The sequence below is a fragment of the Suncus etruscus genome, chromosome 2 (assembly GCF_024139225.1).
Source record: "Suncus etruscus isolate mSunEtr1 chromosome 2, mSunEtr1.pri.cur, whole genome shotgun sequence".
Classification (NCBI taxonomy): domain Eukaryota; kingdom Metazoa; phylum Chordata; class Mammalia; order Eulipotyphla; family Soricidae; genus Suncus; species Suncus etruscus.
In genome coordinates this window covers 106,566,849-106,591,357 of record NC_064849.1, presented here as the reverse complement: position 1 = coordinate 106,591,357, position 24,509 = coordinate 106,566,849, and the positions used below count along the sequence as shown (strand labels likewise).

General features: G+C 38.9%; 1 protein-coding gene across 1 annotated transcript; it reads left to right on the top strand.

Annotated features, from left to right (window-relative positions):
- Window positions 1-527: 527 nt before the first annotated feature.
- Window positions 528-19,254, top strand: C2H5orf34 (chromosome 2 C5orf34 homolog). Its single transcript, XM_049768254.1, has 12 exons — window positions 528-741; window positions 1,166-1,255; window positions 4,109-4,746; window positions 6,229-6,327; window positions 8,221-8,344; window positions 10,573-10,664; window positions 12,542-12,611; window positions 13,745-13,915; window positions 14,850-14,944; window positions 15,582-15,677; window positions 17,199-17,239; window positions 19,046-19,254. The coding sequence occupies exons 1-12, from the start codon at window positions 547-549 to the stop codon at window positions 19,237-19,239; spliced, it is 1,905 nt and encodes a 634-aa protein (XP_049624211.1). The 5' UTR covers window positions 528-546; the 3' UTR covers window positions 19,240-19,254.
- Window positions 19,255-24,509: the final 5,255 nt, after the last annotated feature.

The following is a 24,509-nucleotide window of genomic DNA, read 5'->3' as shown; positions in this document are numbered from 1 at the left end:
AAACAACTTAAGTGAACAGTTATTTTGTTGTGTTTTATTTTGGTTTGGGTGCAGGGGTCTTTATGTAGCTGCTACTCCCAACTTTGTGCTCAGTTCCCTTTGGTGTTCCAAAATCACGTGTCTGGATATTGAGCCTGGGTTGTGTATGCCAAAAAAATGTATTCTAGCCCTTTGTGCCTTCTCCCCTCTTTATAGTCATTTGGTTTTTTTGGACCACATCAACCAAAAAGATAGCATCTTAATGCAAGATGTTAAATTGCTTGCCCTGCCTGCTGCTAATCCTAATTGGGTCCTTGATATATTTGGTCCCCTGAGTGCAAAGTCAGAACTGAATCTGTCAGTCTCTCATAAGCACCAAGTGTGGCCCAAATTACCTTTTTTTTCTGAATTAAAAAAGCAAAGTAAATGTATTGTCAAGATGACTTGTTTATATTATTAGGAAATTCATCCATTTATTTGGTAAAACTTTATGCATTAAAAATATGTTACTGTTTCCTATTTCTGTAGTATTTACTTTGGAAAGACATTTTATCCACACCTGTAGAGATGACAGCTGAACTGCGAATGGTACTTTATGAAGATGATTCAGTGCAGATTCAATATATTGATGGCTCCAGATTGCAGCTTTCTCCGTGTGGTTCTGAATTTTTATTTGAAGAGGCACCTTCTGCTTTAGCTCACCCTTTAGAACAACCAAGAAGAATTCATCAAAGGACACACTTCGTAATTAGCACTTATCGAGTAAGTAAAAATGACACAAAACCTCTCTTTGTTTTTATGTGACAAATAAAAATGCACAGTAATACATACACAGTGATGAATACACAGTGATTAGGGTTACTCCCAACTTTGTGTTCTGGAGTCACTCTGGTAGTACTCAGAGGACTATATAGGATGCTGGGGATCAAGTCATCTGACCCCAAACTTCTTTTTAATATTAAAATGTTATTATTCTAAATATTTTATATTTAGAATATGAAAAATAGCACTGTAGTTTACTCATTCTAAATATATTTAATTTTATAATACTTTTGGGTTTGGGGTACACCTGGCAATTATAAGGGCTTCTGACTGTGCCCCTTATGCACTGGTACCTATCTCTCTGACCCTTCTAAATTGATTTTTAAATAATTTTTAACATTTCATTTTATATGTTATCTTATAGGAACAATTACAACGAGCCTTGGAGTTTCGGAACTCTTATGCAACATGTCCTTTTTTATCTGAAAGCATTATACACTCTGAAAGAAAAAAGGTACATTTTTAAACTTGATTGGGAAGTAGGGGTTCAGAACTAGATTATGTGGTGCTTGGGGTTTATTTCTGGAGATGCTAGGAAGCCATATGTAGTTTTGGATATTGAAACTGTGTTGCCACAATCAAGGCAAAGTACTATCTCTCCAGCTCTGAAAGTAATGCTCAAGTATTATATAATACTCAAGTATTTACAATGTAATGTTTAAGACAAATCATTAGAAACAGGTAGATTGGGCCCGGAGAGATAGCACAGCGGCATTTGCCTCGCAAGCAGCCGATCCAGGACCAAAGGTGGTTGGTTCGAATCCCTATGGTCCCCCGTGCCTGCCAGGAGCTATTTCTGAGCAGACAGCCAGGAGTAGCCCCTAAGCACCGCCAGGTGTGGCCCAAAAAAACAAACAAAAAAAAAGAAACAGGTAGATTAATATTTAGTCTTTGTCTTCATGGCTTGACACAGACAAGACTTTATAGGCTTATATATGTCAACAGACTAGGGTATTTTGGTTTTTTGTTTGTTTATTTGTTTTTTAGTTTTTGGGTCATACCTAGTGGTGCTCAGGGGTTTACTCCTGGCTCTGTGCTCAGAAATTGCTTCTGGCAGGTTCAGGGGACCATATGGGATGCTGGGGATTGAACTCAGGTACGTCCTGGGTCAGCAATATGCAAGGCAAACGCCCTACCGTTGTGCTATCACTCCAGCCCCCCTTTTTTGCCTTAGTATCCAGAGATTAAATTCAATACTTTTTGGATTGTTGCCCTTTTGATTCTTAGGTGTCAAAAATCAAGAAATTACATGATCATTTTTCAGTAGTTATGTGTAGTTACTAGTAAATGCATAGCAGAAACTAATTATTAGTACCAAAATATTATTCTTTAGCTTATTTTTTGATTATTAGTTTTGTGGATCATTTTCAGTAGTGTTTGGAGGCCACCAATGTCACTCCTGGAGACAAAGGCCAGGGCATACAGTGCATATCTTTCAGCCCAGGGATATGTTAGACATCTACTCCACTACTTGAGCACATCCCTGACCCTGCTTTTTTTTTTTTCACTTAGTTAGGGTTTTGGGCCATACCCAATGGTACTCAGGGATTACTCCTGTCTCTGTGCTTAGAAATCTCTCCTGTCAGGCTCGGGGGACCATGTGGGATGACAGGAATTGAAAACCGAGTCTATCCTGTGTTGGCCATGTGCAAGGCAAATGCCCTACTGCTGTGTTATTGCTCCAGTCCCCCTGATTATATTTTTAATATGCTTTTATTCATACTTTTAGCCATGAAAAAAAAGGAAAGTGTAACTTATTTAACAAAGCTATTGTTTTATACTTTCCTTTTTTTGGTTTACTTTTTTTAATAGGGGCCACACCTAGTCATACTGGCAGTCAAGCATAACTTTCAGTGATGGCTTGCCCAATAGTGCAAAGTTGGTGATTAGGTGTTTGGTCCTGAAAGTACTGAACTTTGGGACCACCAGGTGTATGCTGGATGCAGAGGCTTGAGCTCAAGACTTGTTTTACCTCTTGTGTTACATTTATAGTCATACATGCTAGGCATGGACTCTGCTACTTGAGCACATTCTTTCCTTTCCCTTCTTTCTTCTCCTCTCCTTTCCCTGCCCCAGGTCCGTCCCAGGTTGGCCTTGTGCAAGGCAAATGCCCTACTGTTGTGCCATTAGTCTAGCCCCATGGAAGGAAAAGAGTTTAATCATTTAATAAATGGTTCTAGAAATACTAAAAAGCATTTGGGAAATGTTATCTCAAAGAGTTATCACATGAACTAAATACCAACTGACATACTATACACTAAGAGAAATTCCAGGTTGATTAAAGAGTAACATTTCTTTTCATTTTTCTTTTCTTCTCCCTCTTTCCCTTCTTCTCTTTATTTCTGTTTTTCTCCCGATGGTGCTCAGGGCTTACTCCTCTCTTTGAGCTCAGAGATCTTTCTTAGAGGGCTCAGTAGACCATATGAAGTACCAGGATTTAAACCTTGATTTGTCGTGTGCAAGGCAAAGCATCCTATCTGTCATACTATATTCCAAGAGTAACATTTTAAACAGTGAATTATGGGAAAGTAGTAGTTAATAGTACATATAACATCTCTTCTTATAAGATTCAACCTATAAATGTTACATAAAATATTTTGATTTTTATATAAAACCTTAAGTTTATAATCATTGTTAAAAAGCTTCAAATTTGAGGGCTAGAGTGATAGCACAGTGGATAGGGCATTTGCTTTGCACTCAGCTGATCCCTGGCATCCCATATGGTCCCCTGAGCTTTCCAGGAGCAATTTTGAGTGCAGCAGTAACCCCTGTGTGCAGCCAGATGTGGCTCAAAAACCAAACATACATACACCTGCCAAAAAAAAGAGCTCTTTTCCTTCCTGTACTTAAATGCTTAGTTAGCATGTGTAACATTGTAGACTTAGGATATGATTCTGTTTCTGTCGTTCTGCCAATTAACTTTGTTTTTGTGTTAGATTTTTGGTTTTATTTTTATTTTTTGAGCTGCACCAGTTATGCTCAGAGGTTATTCCTGCTCTGTACTCAAGAGTGACCTTTGATAGTGTTTGTGGGACCATATGTGTGCCAGAGTTTGCCATATGCAAGGCAAGCAAGCACCTTAACCCCTGTACTATCTCTCTAGCCCTGTCTGTGATGTTATTAGTAGTTCTCAATGAGGTAAGTTTGATTGCTTTTAATGTAATAGATCATAATACTGGTCCTCCCACACTTACATGTTTTTTTAGAGGAGCACAAATCTGTCATCTTTTTGACCAAGATACATATTTGGAAAAATTGGACTGTTTACAGAAAATACCCACTATCTCTTTTTTTCCTCTTACCTCAGTGTATCTTCATTGACATCACAGAAGTGAAATGGCCGAATCGTAATACTGATGATAACATATCAATGCAGAACGGCACAGTGAAGGTCTCATCTTTAGATGGTCATGCATATCTTTTCCTGTCGAAGTCTCAGCATGATTTTACAGTGCATTTTTTATGTAAAGTAAGCCAGCAGCCAGAATCATCTGTAGTGTTATCAGAAAAAAACAGTCAAGCCCCAAAGGACAGACTAGTTGAAAAAAAAGGTAATATCTGTACACATGGAAATTTATCCAGACAAAAACTGGAGAATAAAGAAAATGGACTTTGTTATCAGATTATGAAATCTACAGACCCAGTAGGGAGGAATCGTGTAGATGGAACTGGACAAAGGAAAGAGCTGCCTTCTGGTATGAAGCGCACATGTCTGTACGTGTGGGTAAAGCAGTGTTGGTCTGTTGCTACCTGTCCAGAGGAATGGAAATACCCCTTATCTCTAGCACTTCATTTTCATGATAAAATCAGCAGACGGTGTGAAATGGATACAGATATCACCCACAGTACAGCTTTAACTTCAGAGGTGTCAGAGGAGAAAGGAAAAGAGGTTTCAGTTCTCCCAAGAGCACTATTACTTAGCTGTCCTGTCCCACACCTGCACAGGTAATGAACGAATGATTTATGTATGATAAAGCTTTTGTCAGAATGTTCTTAACTTGAAGATAATTTTTCTTTATAAAGCATAACGAAGGAAGAAATGTTACTCAGTTGATAGAAAATAGTAAATGATTTCCCTAACATATGTATTGCTCATATACATAGCTAAAAGGTTCTTCTGGAGATCTGGGGGCTGTTGCTAGCCTCATTTGTTCTGCCTGTGTACTGCTGATGTGCTTAACCCAAGGAAGCAGTGCTGGTCAGCCCAGCAGGGCCTCTGGGCCACTGGGGCTATTATCCTGTGCTGGAGACTCCGCAAAGCATTGATTACTGTCCTTTAATGTAGTCTCTGTTTTCTAAACTGGAAAATACCAATATTATAATTCATTGTAAAAGAGATTTATGCTTCTAAATTATTCATTTTTAGGAACTTGACTATGATTAAAATTCATTATCCCACAGTATGCTTTAACAGATCTTCTCTACCTGTGATCCTCTGTTCTCTCACCACTCTTCCTTTCTCTACTCTTGCTAACTTGAACTTACAGTCTCCAGAATACTTACTTAGGCTTTCATTCCTCTTCATTTCTTTTCTTTTCCTCTATCAGGAACACTCATTTCCAGATCTTAAAATGAATCTTCCATAGAATGATTGCCCCTAGTCTCAATTTTCTGTAAAGTTTCTCTGCATCCAAATATTCTCCTTTATTTTTATGTAGTGTTTGCTTTGTAAATCTGTGTGTCTGTGAGGTAGAACTCCCCTTCAAGGGGTGAGACTGACAGGTCCTATGATTCCTTTTTTCTCTTATAGGTTGTTATATCCTCAGTGTGCATATAGTTCAGTATTCTACCTAGATATTTTAGTAAATAAATGTTTGAATTATAAATTTTAGAAATTAGTAAAAATCACTTTTATACAAACATTGATTATTAAAGATACTTTAAAATGGAGAGATAGCATGGAGATAGAGCATTTGCCGTGCATGCAGAAGTATGTTGGTTCAAATCCCGGCAGCCCATATGGTCCCCCGAGCCTGCCAGGGGTGATTTCTGAGCGTAGAGCCAGGAGTGACTCCTGAGCGATGCCGGGTGTGACCCAAAAACCAAAATCCAAAAAAAAAAGATACTTTAAAATGAGAAAATAAGATTAGTTTAAAATTTCATTAATAATAATCCAATATTTGTTTTTCTTTGCTCTAATAAGTTAAAACAAGAACAAATCTTGTAATAATAACGCTATTATTTTAGATTTTAAAGGTAATTATGGAGGCCAGAGTACAGTGGGTAGGTTATTTGCCTTGCATGTGGCCAACCTAGGTTCAGTCTCCAGCATCCCATATCCGGCAAGCACTAGGAATGATTCTCGAGTGCAGAGCCAGGAATGATGACCCCTGAGCATTGCCAGGTGTTATCCAGAAACAAACAAATAAAAAGTAATTATTATGTTGAGCAGCCTAGATTTAATAGCCTGTATTTTGTCTTTTATAGGTGGAATTTTTGTGATTCACTTTTACAGGGAGAGTCAGATGAAGACTATTCCTATCCTGAACTATTGAAAGTGGTTTGGTACAAGGGCATCACATATAGGTAAGACATCTGGTTCAGAGCAGCAGTGTCATAGAGGAGAAAGCACTAACTCTGCTGACACACTCCTATAGGAGTGGTACTGCAGCTACTACTGTCCTTATTTTGGTCCACAGTTTTACTGGTTTCAAACTTTGGGGGGGCTTGAAGCAAGAATTTTTTCTATTGAAACACATTTAAAAATGTAAGTTAAGTGAAAGAGCAAGTATTTCTCCAGAGTTGAAATAAGTAAGAAAAAAGAATCATAAACTAACTCATACTTAATTTTATTAATATACACAGGAGTTATGTACACTTAATAGCTATGGTGATGTTTTATGTGACAATTTCAAAATCAACTTGGAATTAATTTAACTAATGATGAAATGTTAGTTATTTAGAAAGTAACTTGTTATTTAGGGCCAAAGCGATAGCACAGCAGTAGAGCGTTTGCCTTGCATGTAGCGGACTGAGATAGACCAGGCACTCAAACACTGGCATCCCATATGGTCCCCTGAGCCTGCCAGGAGTTATTTCTGAGCACAGAGCTGGAGTAACTCCTGAGCGCCATCAGGTATGGCCCAGAAACCAAAAATGAAAATAAATAGAAAGTAACTTGTTATTAGTTATTCCAAACATTAGAGAACTAATTGTTCAAATAATTCTCATCAAAAGGTTGACTAGAGGCCGGAGAGATAGCACAGCAGTTCAGCATTTGCCTTGCACGTGGCCAACCCAGGATGGTGGGTGACCCAATTCCTGGCATCCCATATGGTCCCTGGAGCCTGCCAGGAGTGATTTCTGAGTGCAGAGTCAGACGTAAACCACTGAGCATTGCTGGGTGTGGTCCAATACCTCCCCTCAAAAAAAGGTTGACCGTTTTATATAAAAATTACAAAAGAAGTCAGATAACTAGAGGGAGGTTTTAGCTTTTATTCACATGGCAAATACTGATAGAGCAGCTGTTCCATGTCTGTACCATTTGTTCAAGTTATCCAGAGTTGTACACACATCTGTATTCTAGGAATGCTAGTATTCAGGCTTTTACTTTTAGAAATAATGCTAAAAGACCACTGCAGTATGCATGCTCTTTAAACTCTTTGATTTCAGTATGAAGACATTCTCTCTTCTGGCAATATATCATTTTATATATACATATATTTTGATAAAAATTGACTTGATAACTTTTAAATATGTTATTTATTGAGTACTTTGGTAATATGTGATTGCTTTTAGGTACAGTCAGCTTGTCTTAGGTGAAAGATTCCTTTTATACATAACCAGTATTATATATTTATACATAATTAATATCGTATATAAGGATACTCCTGGATGCATTATTAAGAAATAATTTTGGGGCCTGGAATGATAGGGCGTTTGCCTTGCCGCAGCTGATCCAGGATGAACTGTGGTTCGATTCCCTGTGACCCGTATGGTTTCCCAAGCCAGAAGTGATTTCTGAGTACATAGCAGAAGTAGCCCCAGAGTTACTCCCTGAGTTGGGTGTGGCCCAAAAACCGAAAAAAGAAGAAAAATCAGAAAATATTGTTATAGATTTGGGTTACTATAATGGAAAAATATTTTCATAGTTAATAAATGTCTGTATAAAAATAAAATAAGGAGTCTGGAAAGATAGTACACTTGCCTGACACATAACCAAACCTAGTTTGAGCCCCAGCATCTAATATGGTCCACCTGAAAACTGACAAGACTGATCCCTGAGCACAGAGCCAGGAGTAAGCCCTGAGCATTGCTGGGTGTGGCCCAAAAATAAAAATCAATTAATAAATGAAATTATTTTGTGGGGTACCGTATTTCTTATGTATAGAGTAATATTTCTTTTGCAAGAAAAAAATATTTCTTTTGCATAAAATATTTTATGTTTTTTATCTCAATTAAAGTGTTTTTCTTCCTTAGACTTACTCATAAAAATGTGAACTCTATAGAGATTTATCCTGGAGATGGGTCTATTTTTAAATCTAATGGAGCTTATTTTGGGAACTTTTTTACACATTATTATAGTCAAGAAGGATCAGAAGAGGTAAGCTGGCACTAGGTCTTGTTGTTTTTAAATAGTTTTAAGTATATATGAGAAGTTTGATTTTTATATTACATTGCTTACTAATCCTCAGTCTGGAGATTTGATACATTACTACTAATATAAGTGCAATAATTATTTACCACCTTACTTATATATCCTTTAGTCTGTTAACCATTTGCCTAAGAAATTGGTGTTTAGGGGCCAGAGTGCTGGTGTTAGCAGTAAGGCATCTGCCTTGCAAGTGCTAACCTAGGACCGACCATGGTTTGATTCCCCAGCGTCCCATATGGCCCCCCAAGTCAGGAGCGATTTCTGAACTCATAGCCAGGAGTAACCCCTGAGCATCACTGGGTGAGGCCCAAAAACCAAAAAAAGATAAAAAAAATTGGTGTTTAAAAAAATCTTTTGGATGGGGCTGGAGAGATAGCACAGTAGCAGTCTATCCAGGATGGACGGTGGTTCAAATCCTTTATCCCATATGATCCCTCTGTGCCTGCCAGGAGTGATTTCTGAACACAGAGCCAGGAGTAACCCCTGAGCGCTGCTGGGCTTGACCCAAAAATACCAGAAAAATAACTTTGGATTAAAAAAAATCTTTTGGAGGAGGGAAAGGGAAGGAGGAAGGGACAATTTATTTTCAATTTTGGGAATTGAATCTCATGCAGGTAGAGCATGCATTTTACCATTGCATCACATTCCCAATTTGTGTTTTATTTATTTATTTATTTTTGTTTTTTGGCCACACCTGGTGATGCTCAGGGGTTACTCCTGGCTATACGCTCAGAAATCACTCCTGGCTTGGGGGACCATATGGGATGCTGGGGGATTGAACCTTGGTCCATCCTAGGCTAGCGCAGGCAAGGCAGATGCCTTACCCTTTTGGGGCCATACCTGGTGGTGTTCAGGGGTTACTCCTGGCTATGTGCTCAGAAATCACTCCTGGCATGGGGGACCATAGGCAACGCTGGGGGATTCATTCTAGGTCAGCCGCATGCAAGGCAGAGATGTCCTACTGCTGAGTTTACATTAGATACATATTTTTAATATATCTCATGTAAAATATCAAATTTTTTGTTAGTATTGTTTTCTTGCCCAGTACTTTGACATTCACCCTCATCTACTGGATTACCATAGTAGTAAGTAATAGGAAATCGGTAAAGGATAAGACAGATATGGCAAGATTAGAACCCATAATACTTGAAAACATTCAAGGTTTATTACTTGCATGAAAGGAAATACAAATTAAAATAATCATAACTTTTATTCATCACTTGCTAAAAATTGAAAGAGTGATAAGGGTTGAAGCAGTAGTACAGTGAGTAGGGCTCTTCACTTGCAGGAAGAAGACCCTGATTCTATCTATCCTCAGTATTGTGCTCAGTATTGTTGCAGAGTGTAGAGATCAGAGTAAGCCCTGGGCATTACTAAATATGGCCTAAAATCCAAAAGAAATATATTTTTAAAAAGTACAGTGGTGGGTCAGAGAGATAGCACGGCAATAGGGCGTTTGCCTTGCATGCAACCAATTCAGGACAGATGGTGGTTTGGCATCTCATATGGTTCCCTGTGCCTGCCAGGAGCGATTTCTGAGTGCAGAGCCAGTGTAACACCTGAGCACCATCAGGTGTGACCCAGAAAACCAAAAAATAAAATAAAGCACAACTACAATTCATGTAGTTAAAAAATTTTTTTTAATTATATATTTGATTTTTGGGACTGGAGTGATAGCACTGCGGTTAGGGTGTTAGCCCTGTATGTGGCCAACAAAAGTTCGATCCCTGGCATCCCATATGGTCCCCTGAGCCTGCCAGGAGTAATTTCTGAGCACTGCTGGGAGTAGATCAAAACCAAACAAAAAAACCCTTATACATTTGATTTTGTTGTTAAAGAGAAATTTGTTTAAGTAAATTACGTGTAGCCATTATTAAATTTGGCAGAATTTCAAGGCTGCTAGAGCTGGGGCTAAAGCTCAGAGTAGATGAACACATTTCTCCTTGGGTTCCACTTCCAGCACACAGAATAAAGATTATTAGAATAGAACTTGAGTGACTAGGACACATGAGAAACTATAAATACCTCTAGAAAATATCTATATGTGCCTTAATTTTTATTGTAGACCTTAATTTAAAACAACTGCTTCCTTGCCACTATATAAATATTTCTAAAAATGAGCTATTTTAGTAACCAAACTCTAATGTGGTTTTTTTTTATTTAAAAATAATTTTCAGAAAGAAGAGAAAATGTATTCAGTAAATAACCTTCCTCCAGATAGACCAGGAAGTCCATATTCTTTGAATTCTCTTATCAGAGAGGCAAACAGGTAAGTTCTATACCTTCAGCAGAGTCAAGTTAGGTTCTAGATTCAATATATTTTCTAGTTATTAAATATGGGGAAATATCCATTTATGTCAATAGGCAGGAAGTAAGTGCCTTTCTCCCGGTATGGTCTCATTGTTCTTTGAAATCAAGTTGAAGATTTGTTGAAAGATTTAAATTTTCATTCTCTTCTTTTTATTTGAATTATTTTTTAAATCTGGCAGTGTTCAGGGGACTGAGTGTTTAAACCAGGGCCTTCTGTTTGCAAAGCTTGTTCTGTAGCTCTTGAGCTTTAACTCAGTTCCTGGAATTTTCCTTTTTTTTTTTTAAACTTTATCGATTGATTGATTCATTGATTGGTTTCTGGGCCACACCCAGCAGAACTCAGGGGTCTTCCTACTCTGCAGTCAGAAATTGCCCCTGGCAGGCTGGGGGACCATATAGGATGCCTGGAATCGAACCTGGTCCTTCCCAGGTTTGCCGCATGCAAGGCAAATGCCCTACCGCTGTGCTTGTTCTCCGGCCCCTGCAATTTTCATTATTTATTATCTAAGAGTAGTAATGGCTTCTGAGAATATACAGAAAATAAAGTGTAATTTGGTTTTTACTTCATGTATTTGGCTAATTCTCCTAATGAAGCAAAAAACAATAATGAAAGTGGATTTTGTTTGTTTGGGGGTCACACCAGACACATTCAGATGTTACTTCTGGCTTAGGAATCACTCCTGGGGCCTCAGGAGCCTCAGGTAATACTAACTTAAGAATTTCTCAGCTGCTATAATTTATATAAAAAATAATTTTGGTGGGAGGATAAGTTGTACTGCAGAGGCCCAGGGGCCACTGCTGGCATGGGATTAAACCTGGATCGGGGATTGAACCTGGATAACCCATATCCTAGACAAATGTCCTATCCACTGTGCTGTTGCTCCTACCCCTGAAAGTTGATTGTTAGTTTAAATTTTTTGTTTGTTTTTTGGGCCTAAAATACTTATTAGTGCTCAGGAATCATTCCCAGTGGTGCTCAAGGTACTATGTGTTGTCTGGAATGGAATCTAGGGTCTCTTGGTTACAAAGCATGTACTCCACCCAGTTGAGCTTCTTCTCTAGACCAAATTTTTTCCTTCTTTTTTTCTTTTTTTTTTTTGGTTTTGTTTTTGGGTCACACCCAGCAGTGCTCAGGGGTTACTCCTGGCTGTCTGCTCAGAAATAGCTCCTGGCAGGCACAGGGGACCATATGGGACACCGGGATTCGAACCAACCACCTTTGGTTCCTCAGCTGCTTGCAAGGCAAACACCGCTGTGCTATCTCTCCGGGCCTCTAGACCAAATTTTTACAAATACCCAAGCAACTTCCGAAGTAGAAATAAAGCAGAGTTTGTAATTTGGTTTCTTAGGGACAATGATTCTTATACTAATTACAACCTTTCATAAAAGTCTTTGCAAAATCTTAAAAAAAAAAAACCAGCAAATTGTTTGGAATTGTCTCATTGCTAAAATTAGGACCGGAGAGGTAGCACAGTAGTAAGGCATTTGCCTTACATTGGTTCGAATCCCAGCATCCCATATGGTCCCCCGAGCCTGCTGGAGGCAATTTCTGAGCATAAAGCCAGGAGTAACCCCTGAGCACTGCTGGGTGTGACCCAAAAACAAAACCAAAAAAAAAAATTAGACCAATAACCTCAACTAGATTAGATTAGTACTAAGGAAAATAACAGTAGTAATTCCCTTACATATTGGTCATGTGGATGGGACAAGATTTCTGAACATATATTAAATTTAAATTTATTTTTTCCCTAAAATGTCACATGATGTGGAAAATGGCTTGCTAGTATTTAAAATTATGTCATTTGAAAATGTTCAAATTTGTTTTTCTGTTCACAGAATTCTTCAACATTGTGCCAAGTTGAGACTTTCTTTAAGCCATAACTATCGTATATGCTGCTGGAAAATGGTACATTATTTCTAAAACCTGGTTTATTTCTTCAGGGCTTATTTCTAGCTATGTGCTCAGGGATTATCACACTCATGACACTGCTTGGGGGAATCTATGTGATGCTGGGTATCAAACCATTGTTGGCTGCTTGCAAGGCAAGCACCTTGGCCCCTGTACTGTCTTACCCCTGCATTAGGATTACTTTGACTAAATCATATAAAAAATTTTTATAACGATATGCAGAAAAATATTCACTTATTAGATAAACTGCAAAATCAGACTTTTGTGTTGTACTTTTTTTTGTATTTCTATACTATATAGTTTTGTCTTAATTAGAGGAAGGCAAGTAGGGGAGTTTGACTTTGAAGTTATAAGGACATATCTTTATAATAAATAATAAAGATATTTTCATATTCTCCTGTATTTATATATCTATGAAATTAAATTCCTATAGGGACTCAGAGGAATAGCTCAGTGACTTTGAACACATGCTTTACAAGCATTTCATCAGAAGTTTAATCCCTGCTACCACTACATAAATTGAGCATTAATCCTAGCAATATTGCTGCCTGTGATTCCACAATCCTCCTCCACAATCCATTTTCATACCCACTAAACCAGATGTGTAAGTACCACAGAGTGGTATGGCCCTTGGTGAGCACCACAACTCAAAAAGAAAATATACTTGAATACTGAGTTGGAGGAGTTGATTCTCAGATTTTGTTTTCTATAAGTAATACTAACTTAAGAATTTCTCAGCTGCTGTAATTTATACAAAATACAATTTTGGAGGAAAGATAAGTTGTACTGAAGAAGACTAGGAGCCACTCCTGGCAGCATTTGTCTGGCTGTGCAGACTGGACGAGTTTAGTACTGGGGCCAGCAAGGACTTTTTGTACCTTTTAGTGTGATTCTACTCGGGGCCCAATGGTGCTGAGAGCCACTAAGGCCACACCACTAAGGGTGATGCTTGGGAGCTACTAAGACTATACCTAGATGTAGGTGCTTGGGAAACCATTCAGTGGCTGGAACTTAGGGTATTTCAGTGTCAGCCATGTGCTCCCATACTTGGAGCTATCTGCCTGGCTCCCTCTGATGTATATCTTAACTGATAAATAAATTTTCTGGTATTTTTATTTACTTGTTTTTAGGCACCTGGTATATGTGACAACATTGTATTGCCAATGCTTTTGAGAGAATCACTCATGCCTAATGTGGGAAGATTTCTTGCATATTCTGATGACAAAGTACATGCTATGTTTTTAGATGGCACTACTCTAACCCTAAATTGGAATTTTGGCTCTTTGACTGAAAAAAGCCAGGTGAGTAAGTTTCAAACTGAAGCTTATTCTTTATTTATTGAAATAAGATAGTACACTATTTTCATTGTTCTACCTCATTTTATTATTTGGGGTTTTTTTGTTTTTGTTTTTTTTGGCTATTATTTGTTTGGAGATCATACCTGATAGTGCTCAGCAGTTATTCCTGACTCTGCATCCAGAAATTACTCCTGGCAGGCTCAGAATATCATATGTGATGCCAGGCATCAAACCCAGGTCAGCTGTATGCAAGACAAATGCCCTACTGCTTTGATATCACTCTGACTCCTCATTTTATAAATCTCATTGACTTTCCTAAAAAATAAATAACTCAGAGGGACCAATATTTTTATTAGTAACCTATAGAAAATTGGAATCTATTATGCTGAGTGAAATAAGTCACAGAGAGAGAAAGAGGCAGAATGGTCTCACTCATCTATGGTTTTTAAGAAAAATGAAAGACATTCTTGAAATAATTTTCAGCGACAAAAGAGAGGAGGGCTGGAACTTCCAGCTCACCTCATGAAGCTCACCACAAAGAGTGATGAGTTTAGTTAGAGAAATAACTACATTGAGAACTATCCTATCAATGAGAATGTATGAGGGAAATAGAAAGCCTGTCTAGAGTACAGGCAGGGGTGTGGTGGGGAGGAGGGAGAATTGGGACATTGGTGATGGGAATATTGCACTGGTGATGGGGGATGTTATTTACATGACTGAAACCCAACTACAATCATGTTTATAATCAAGGTGTTTAAATAAAATACAAATATATTTGAAAAAAGAAAAAGAAAATTGGTAAATACTATCCAAATCTCATCTAAAATGTAATTATTATTCAAAATTAATATTTATTTAATGGACAAGTTAGAAGTTGTTTATACATAGTTTTGTTTTGTTTTGTTTTAGAATAAAACTTTTCATTTCACTTCTTAAGGTAAATCAAGGTCTCACTTTAGGTTGGTGTAAGTTAACTTTTCCTGATGGACAGGATCAGTTAATTCAGATTCAACACCCTGGACCACATGAAAGGTATTGCAAAGCAATTTAAAATGTTATTTTTTTACTCTAGTAAAAATTTAAATTGTTTAAAGTTTAGAAAGTAAATGGTTAGCTATCTGTTTAGACAGTTTCATGATTAAATTTAGTTGAAATTAATTTTACTCTGAAAAATAATTTAGACATTTGACTTGAACTTCAAATGAAATTTGAATCTCATTAAATATCACCTTTTTAATCATGAGAGTAAATAATTTTTATTTTTGATGAATATATAACTTTTCTATTTCCAAAAAAGAGATTCAAAAATTGACCAAGAGCAAAAATGCCCAATAAATACATATTGCGCGCGTGTGTGTGTGTGTGTGTGTGTGTGTGTGTGTGTGTGTGTGTGTGTGTGTGTCTGTGTTTGGGTCACACCCTGCAGCACTCAGAAGTTACTCCTGGCTCTATGCTCAGAGGTCACTCCTAGCAGGCTCAGGGGACCATATGGGATGCCGGGATTTGAACCACCGCCCTTCTGCATGGAAGGCAAATGCCTTACCTCCATGCTATCTCTCCGGCCCCCATAATGCATAATTTTTTTAATAATTTTTATTTTCCATTTTCAGTACTTTCATAAATCCATGTAAGTCCTTTCATCAGGTATTTCTCAATGTATTTAATATAGATATGTAGCAGCAGTGATATCATGGTGCAGAAGGCTGGCCGAGACTAGTCAAAGAGAGAAGCCCACACATCCATCACCTGTTCTTGAAGAAAACTGGTAATTATATTTCTTTTCAACTAAATTTGTACATAAAAGCAAACTCTAGTAGTCAAAAATTAAAATGTCAAATAGTAAACAGATTTTTTCCCCCCAAGAAAAAGTTCTCGGGACTGGCCTTAGCTCAGTGGTTACTTTGCAGTCACAAAGCTTTGCTTTGAAACCAATCACCTCTGGTGTGGTTCGAGTCCCGCGGGTGCTTTCCAGTCCTTATTAAAAAAAAAAAAGAGGAAAAAAATGAAAATGTTCTAATTTAAATATATTTAGCTCTTATAATGTTTTTTATTTTTTGGGTCAATCCAATGTTGTTCAGAAGACCCCTGGTTTTATACTCACAGATTGTTAATGGGGGAATGGAAGGGAACACATTTAGTGCTTAGTTCAAGCCAGGCATTCCAGATGTGAAGTATGCAGTAATATCTCTGACTCATTATATAAAGTTTGGGGCAATAGAGAAACTTCCCAGACTATGCTCAGGATAACTGGGAACTCGTCCCAGTAATTTTCTACCAATTGGTCCAGAGTGATAGCACAGCGGTAGGACCTTGCATGTGGATGACTGGGTTCAATCCCCGGCATCTCATATGGTCCCCCGAGCCTGCCAAAAGCGATTTCTGAACGCTGGTGGGTGTGACCCAAAAATAAAACAGAGCGACAGTACAGTGATAGGGCTCTTGCCTTGCACATAGTTGACCTAGGTTCCATCCTGTCATCCCATATAGTCCCCAAATTGCTTCAGAAGTGATCCTGAGTGAAGAATCAGGTGTAAGCCCTGAGCACCTGATAAAACCCCAAAATAAAAAATAAAAAAAAAAAACTAAACAAATAAATTAGACTTTTCTCTTCCATTCCCCCTTCCCCTTTCCATTCTGTTCCTTTTTGTTGTTATCTTTGGGGCATATCTAGTGAGGCCCCCAAAAAACAAACCAAACAAACAAACAAACAAAAAAAAAACAAGCCTCAAAATGAGTAACAATGTGATTAATTTGGGGGAGGGTTTGGGCCACACCCAGTGATGCTCAGGGGTTACTCCTGGCAATGTGCTCAGAAATCATTGCTTCTGGCTTGGGGGACCATATGGAACGCCAGGTATCAAATCTAGGTCCATCCTGGTATCAAATCTAGGTCCATCCTGGATCAGCCTCGTGAAAGGCAAACACCCTACTTGCTGTGCCATCGCTCCAGCCCCTTAATGTGATTAATTTATCCTGAAAACTTTATGGAAAATTTTCAAGGAGAGATATGGTGCTTGTTTTGCATGTAATCAACTCTGGTTTGATTCCTGGCACCATGTCATCCCCCAGCCCTCCCCTCCGACCCCCATTCAATCCCTGGCATTACATGGTCACCTGAGCAACACTGGAAATGACCTCCAAACACAAAAGCAAGTAGTCCCTCACTCCAGCATGAATGTGGTCCAACCTCCCCATGAACCAATAAAATTATCATCTTTATGAAGAAAAATGAAATATGCTAAATTGAAATAAAACTTACAATTTCTTTCTCTTTTGGGGGTTATAGGTCTGTAGCTTCTGAACTTGAAAAGATAAAAGAATTTAACTGTATCCTTTAAACAAAATATATTGCCCTACATAATAACTCCCTTTGCATTTGAGGCTTAGACTGTATTATTAATCCATATATACATAAATATATAGAGAATGGGCCGGAGAGATAGCATGGCGGTAAGCGTTTGCTGAGAGAGAGGGAGGGAGGAAGAGAGAGAGAGAGAGAGAGAGAGGGAGGAGGAGAAGGAGGAGGAGGAGGAGGAGGAGGAGGAGGAGGAGGAGGAGGAGGAGAGGAGGAGAGGGAAAGGAGAGAGGAAGAATATCGTATGATATATAAGATTGCAATTTAAAGGGCTGGAGTGATAGCACAGTAGGTAGGGCATTAATTATGGTCCTCTGAGCCTGCCAAGAATAATTTCTGAGCACAGAGCCAGGAGTAACCCAAGTGCTGCCGGAACTGGCCAAAAAACAAACAAAATATTATAATTTAAGGTATATCTTGACTACAATATACATTGTCTTAGCTGTTATACTTTTTCTGAGGTTTACATTGGACAAAGGACTATAATCATGAGTTAGGGTCTTCTAGGAGATGTTCATGTATATAATTATATTCTAAAATAGTATTTCCTTTTCCTCCTTTTGTTGTTACAGTGAACAGGAATCACTCTCTCTCTCTCTCTCTCTCTCTCACACACACACACACACACACACACACACACACACACACACACACACAGCACATAGTGGGGCTGGAGCAATAACACAGTGTGTAGGGTGTTTGCCTTGCACGCGGCTGACGCGGGTTCAATCCCCAGCATTCCATATAGTCTGATCACTGCCAGGGAGTGATTTCTGAGCGCAGGGCCAGGAGTAACCCCTGAGCACTACTGGGTATGGCCCAAAAACAAAAACAACAACAAAAACCCAAAAAACCATGGTGCCTGCACTTGGCTGCTGTGCTTACATATTCAATCATGATGCTACTGGGAGTCTGGCCCTTTAGATATTCTTAAATACATGTTCAATGTGGTGGCATAGACGTGTCAGTGCTGCACACCTAGCTAAGGTGTACTGGAGTCTGCACTCCTGTTGCAGTGCCAGACATCCCAAAGAGTAGAGTTGTCTGGACCGCACTGGGTGCATGTTGGCATCAAAGTCAAGGCCATACATTTGCCAGCAAGGCACATTTTGTCACCACTTCTTGGCCCTTGTTAAATCCCTTGTTTTGGGGCCAGGGCAAAACTCAGGTATTACTCCTGGTTCTGCTTTTAGGAATAATTCCTGATATTGCTCAGGAGATTCTAGGGATTCTGGGGATCGAACTTGGGTCACTGTATGCAAGGCAAGATTCCATATCCACTGTACTATTGCTCCCAGGGGTCCTCAACTTTTTAAACAAAGGGCCAGTTCACTGTCCCTCAGACCATTGGAGGGTCTGACTATAGTAAAAACAAAACTTAAGAACGAATTCTTATGCACACTGCATATATCTTAGTTTGCAATGAAGAAACAAAACAGATACAAATACAATATGTGGCCCGCGGGCCATAGTTTGAGGACCACTGCTCCAGCCCTTCTATCTTTTTTCCCAAGGGAATCAACATCCTGGTAGTGCTCAGGACTGCTAGGACTACACCTAGCAGTGTTCTGGGATCAAACTCAGAACTCCTACATGAAGGCAAATCGGCTTCAGCCCTCTAAACGATCACCTCAGCTCCCTATTATACTTGTTTAATTTAAAAGCAAGCTATTGTATATTATACTTGTTTAATTTAAAAGCAAGCTATTGTATATGAAGTGAAATATATTTATAGAATGAAGTATGTGGGTATAAAGCTCCTTAACTACACAACTTAGTGTTGTTGGAGAATAGTGGCATTCCAAACCAGATTTCTAAGAAGAAAAATGAGCTGCCTACTGGTGAGCATAAACCAGAATCTTCAGAAATCATGCTGGAAGAAGATAATAATAAGAAAGTATCAGTGGCATTGAAAAAGACTTCTGAAATCCTTCGGGATATCGACTGTCTTCTATCAAACTCCAAAAAGTGAAAAATGGAATGGCCATATTCTTATATTTCTTAAGGACATCTCAAGTGACAGCTATAAAATTAATAAGCCGAATGTTATTTATTATTTCTTTATAATGACTATCAAGGAAGTAACATTTCATTTTGGTTTTTTTGTTTGGTTTGGTCTTTGGGCCACACCCAGTGGTGTTCAGGGGTTATTCCTGGCTCTTTACTCAGAAGTCGCTCCTGGCAGGCTCAGGGGGACCATATGGGATGCCGGGGATCAAACCTGGGTCTGTCCCGGGTTGGCCACGTGCAAGCCACATGCCCTACTGCTGTGCTATCACTCCAGCCACTTAGGTTTTGTTGTTGTTTATAAGTCTTTTTTTCCAAAAAAAAACTATTCTTAAGCACCTTGATTACAAACATGATTGTAGTTGAGTTTCAGTCATAAAAAGAACACCCCCCTTCACCAGTACATTCCCATCACCAATGTCCCCAATCTCACACACACACATCCCCACTGCCTGTATTCTAGACAGGCATTCTACTTCTCTCATTCATTAACATTGTCACTGTCACCATAGATGACATACTGCACTCATCACACTTTGTAGTGAGCTTCATATCATGAGCCACCCTTCCAGCCTTCATCTCTATTGCCTCTGGGCATTATTACAATAAGTAATATTATACTTTTAGGCACTGTGACTTACATACAGTATTGATAATGGCAGGGTATTTTTTTGTTTATTTTCATAAAACCACCACAACCTCCACCATTTTCCAGTGTCCCACCTCATTCCTCCAACCTTCCTACAGTGATATACTTCCTATTAAAGTCCAGTTGTGTTTCTGTTGCCTTTTAGTATTTGTTGTTTCTTTACTGTTACTTAATATACTACATATGAGATTATTCTTTATCTGTTCCTCTCTTAATTTCACTCAACATAATACTCTCCAGATCCATCCATGTAGCTGCAAATTACACTACAAAGAAAAGCTGCCTTTTCTTATAGTTTAGCAGCATTCCATTATGTATATGTACCATAAAATTTTTCCCCCCTTTTGTTCATGATTTAGTTTCAGTCTTACAATGCGGATACCCTTCATCCATGAACATTTCTTGCTACCAATGTCCCCAGTTTCTTTCCCACCCTCCCCCCTGCCTGCCTCAGGGCAGACATTTTATTATTTTCTTTCTTCTCTCTCTGTCTGTCTTTCTGTCTCTGTCGCTCTCTCCCTCCCTCCCCTTATTTTTTTCATTTGGACACTGTAGTTTGCACTATTGTTAAATAATGAAGGAGTACCATACATATCACTTAATCTCCATTCAACACTCTTATTGTCCAGAGTGATCAATTCCAACTGTCATTGTCATAGTGGTCCCTTCTCTGCCCTAACTGCTGTTCCTCTATTTGTGGCAAGTTTCCTACCATGGACAGTTCCTTCTGAACCTTCTCTTTTGTCTCTGAAAATTATTACCATACTATCTTTTTTCCCCTTCTGTCCCACAAATGAATGAGATTATTCTATGTCTATCCCCCTCACTCTGACTCATTTCACTCAGCATAACACCCTCCATATCCATCCATATATAAGAAAATCATTACTTCATTTTTCCTAAATAGTTGTGTAGTATTCCATTGTGTAGATGTACCAGTTTCTTTAGCTACTCTTTTGTTCTTGGGCACTTGGATTGCTTCCCAATTCTGGCTATTGTAAATAATGCTACAATGAACATAAGAGTGCAGAGGGCATTTCTGTATTGTGTATTTGGGTTCCTACGATATATCCTCAGGAGTGATATTACCTATCTTATGGAAGCTCAATTTATAGTTTTTTGAGGAATATCCATATTCTTTTCCAAAAAGGTTGGACCAGTCTACATTCCCATAAGCAATAGATGAAAGCTCCTTTCTCCCTATATCTGTACCAGTTTAGTGGTTCTTGTTCTTTGTGATGTATGTCAGTCTCTGTGATGTGAAATATTTCATGGTTGATTTGCATCTCCCCGATGATTAATGATGTGGAACATCTTTTTGGTCATATGTCATGGCCATCTGTATTTCTTCTTTAAGGAAAGGTCTGTTCATTTTTTTCCCCGTTATCAGACTTTCTTAATCCGGTAATCTGTTCTTGGATATTTAGGGGATTGTCCCAGATCTTGGCTACTGTGAATTTATACTGCAGTGAATGTATTTAAATGTAAATCTTGAAATATTTGATATTATTAATAAAGGATTATTTTGAGTGAACTATTTAACTATAAATCTTGAAATATTTATGTTATTAATAAAGGATTGCTTTGAAGTTCTTTAGATTTATGAGGAAAAATATAGTGTGGCTTTTGTGAAGCATTCACTGTCAATCAGGATGTTTTACATTGTTTAAAATATGTTGAATGTGTACATCTGATTATTTGCTATTGTCTCTTTTGACTATTTTACAATAAAAGTATGAGAGAAAAAATATGAGAAAATTGAGATAATTTAAAAATCCTGAGGGGGTGGCAGAGCGATAGCACAGTGGTAGTAGGGCATTTGCCTTGCATGCAGCCAACACAGGATGGACCCTAGTTCAATTCCCGGCATCCCATATGGGCCCCTGAGCTTTCCAGGAGCAATTTCTGAATGCAGAGCCAGCTGGGTATGGCATAAGAAAAACAAAAACTTGGGGCCAGTGTGTCTAATACAACAAGGTAGGTAGCTTGCCTTGCATGCGGCTGATCTGGGTTTGATCACTGACCCTGAGGACTGCCAGGAGTAATTCTTGAGTGCAGAGCCAAAAGTAATCCCCAGGTATCATCTGCTGTAACCAAAGATAATTATAAAAGCTAGAAAAGGCTGCCTTGTGTCTTTATGCAGTAAAACGACTATAGAGAAAAGAACTAAATTCCCTTTTGTTTTCATTGCAAAGAAGCCATCGATATTGTCCTTCAGAAGTTCTAAAGGGGCCTATGATATGACTTAAGTGTTAGATCACAGGTCTTGAAGCCAATCTCCTGCATGTAGATCAAAGCCTCAGTATTGTTGGGTGTAGCCTCTATTTAATTTCTTTTCTTAGAAAGCCTAGATTTTAGTAAGGGTACTGGGCTTGCCATAATGGCAATGCTAAATATGACTTAGTCGAAGTTCTTGCATGATGAAAAGCATCCTATATAATGATTATTTGGTGATAAGATTTTATAAACTTTTGGAATTATAACAAGTATTTCCTCCCTCTGGGGCCAGAGTGATAGCACAGCAGTAGGGCATTTGCCTTGCACACGGCTGACCCAGGAGGGACATGGATTCCATCCTCACCATCCCATAGGGTCCCCCGAGCCTGCCAGAAGCGATTTCTGAACTCAGAGCCAGGAGTAACCCCTGAGCGCTGCCAAGTGTGACCCCCCCCCAAAAAAAAATTTTTTTTCTCCCTGGATTTTAAGCCTTCTTCATTGGAGAAGAACTGAAGAATGTGGCAAGAAACAAAGACTTTTATCATCAAGAAACTGAACCACACTTTAAGGTTCTGTGGCTATTCTAGGAGTTTTCTTGAGACTGAAGAGTTGATTTTTTGATCTCTTCAAAGTATTCAATTTCACTACTTCCCTTGCTTTTCATGTAATACTTGCTTTCAGAAACTGGGAAGAAAGGATGAAAAGTCATTTTCCTCTGAGCCAGTGTCAAGCATGCTAAAAACAGCCACCACTGGGGGACCCTGATGGGTTCCTGGCCATAGTCTCTACAAACAGGCTTTTTTTTTTTTTTTTTTTTTTTTTTTAAAGCTGAACAGAACTAATCCTAGCAACAGCTCTAACAGTTCTAAGTATAGAAGACAGGGGCCGGAGAGATAGCATGGAGGCAAGGCGTTTGCCTTTCATGTAGAAAGACTGTGGTTCAAATCCTGGCATCCCATATGGTCCTCCGTGCCAGCTAGGGGCGATTTCTGAGTGTAGAGCCAGGATTAACCCCTAAGCGCTGCCGAGTGTGGACCCCACCCCCACAAAAGAAGAAAAACCCTGCCCATGATCATGAATCGACTTATACAGGGAGGTTTAGCTTTTGATCTTTAAAATGATTGGCTGGTATCTAGGAGTAACTTCCTACTGCTCCCTTGTGTCCTTCCCTGATATATATGGCTAGGTAGCATGTGGTGGTATTAATGGAAATAGGCTTGAGCATGTAGTCCTTACAAAATGACATTCCTCTTTGTTCAAAACCCAGGATCCCACATTCCCTTCTCTTATGAACCTGAGTCAAATCTTTGACTCTCTTTGAGGTTCTTCTTCCTCATCCCTAAACTTATGGGCATATACTGGGACCTTGGCACAAGCATCTCTTTTGGGAGGGAGTGGCACACCTGGTGACGCTCAGGGGTTACCCCTGGCCATGTGCTCAGAAATCACTCCTAGCTTGGGGGACCATATGGGACGCTGAGGGACCGAACCGCGGTCCATCGTAGGCTAGCACTGGCAAGGCAGACGCCTTACCGCTTGCATCACCACTCCGGCCCAGCACAAACATCTTTTTTTTTTCGTCTTTTTTTTAAATTTTATTTTTATTTTTTATTTTTTTTTTTTTTGGTTTTTGGGCCACATCCAGTGGTGCTCAGGGGTTACTCCTGGCTGTCTGCTCAGAAATAGCTCCTGGCAGGCATGGGGGACCATATGGGACACCGGATTCGAACCAACCACCTTTGGTCCTGGATCGGCTGCTTGCAAGGCAAACACCGCTGTGCTATCTCTCCGGGCCCTTAATTTTTTATTTTTAATTATGAGAACAAAGATGCAAAGAAAGAGGATAAGGTAAAGTTACAGTGGAAGGACAATCACCCATAACATAATTCTCAGAAGTCCCCTTGCTGATATCTTAACTGAACTTTCAGCCAAAGAACATTAAGATAAATAAAACAGAATCCATGTGCAATTACTTTGTCCTTCAAGTCCCCAGATTGTAATACATTATAATATTTCTTAGCAGCACACAAGGCAATCTAAAGCCATAAAACTTATGTAACTCCTTTTACATTTCCATGTACATGCATATTAGTTTAAGTTAACCTCAAAAGTTTAAGTGGTTTTTTTTTAAGGATTAGAGTCAAAGGAGCACAGTAAAAACGGTATTAGGGTGGCAATTGTTTGCATAGGCCCACCAAACTGAGGGGAATAACCTTGGCCTAAATACAGAGAGACCCTACCCCTGAAGTTTCTTGGCATAAGACCAACTCTAGGCTCCAGGCAAGCTAGATTGTTCAATCCAAGATATTGTCTGTAGTGCCAACACGATTTTATTTTTCACACAGTCTGTTGTTGGTATCATGTTTCTG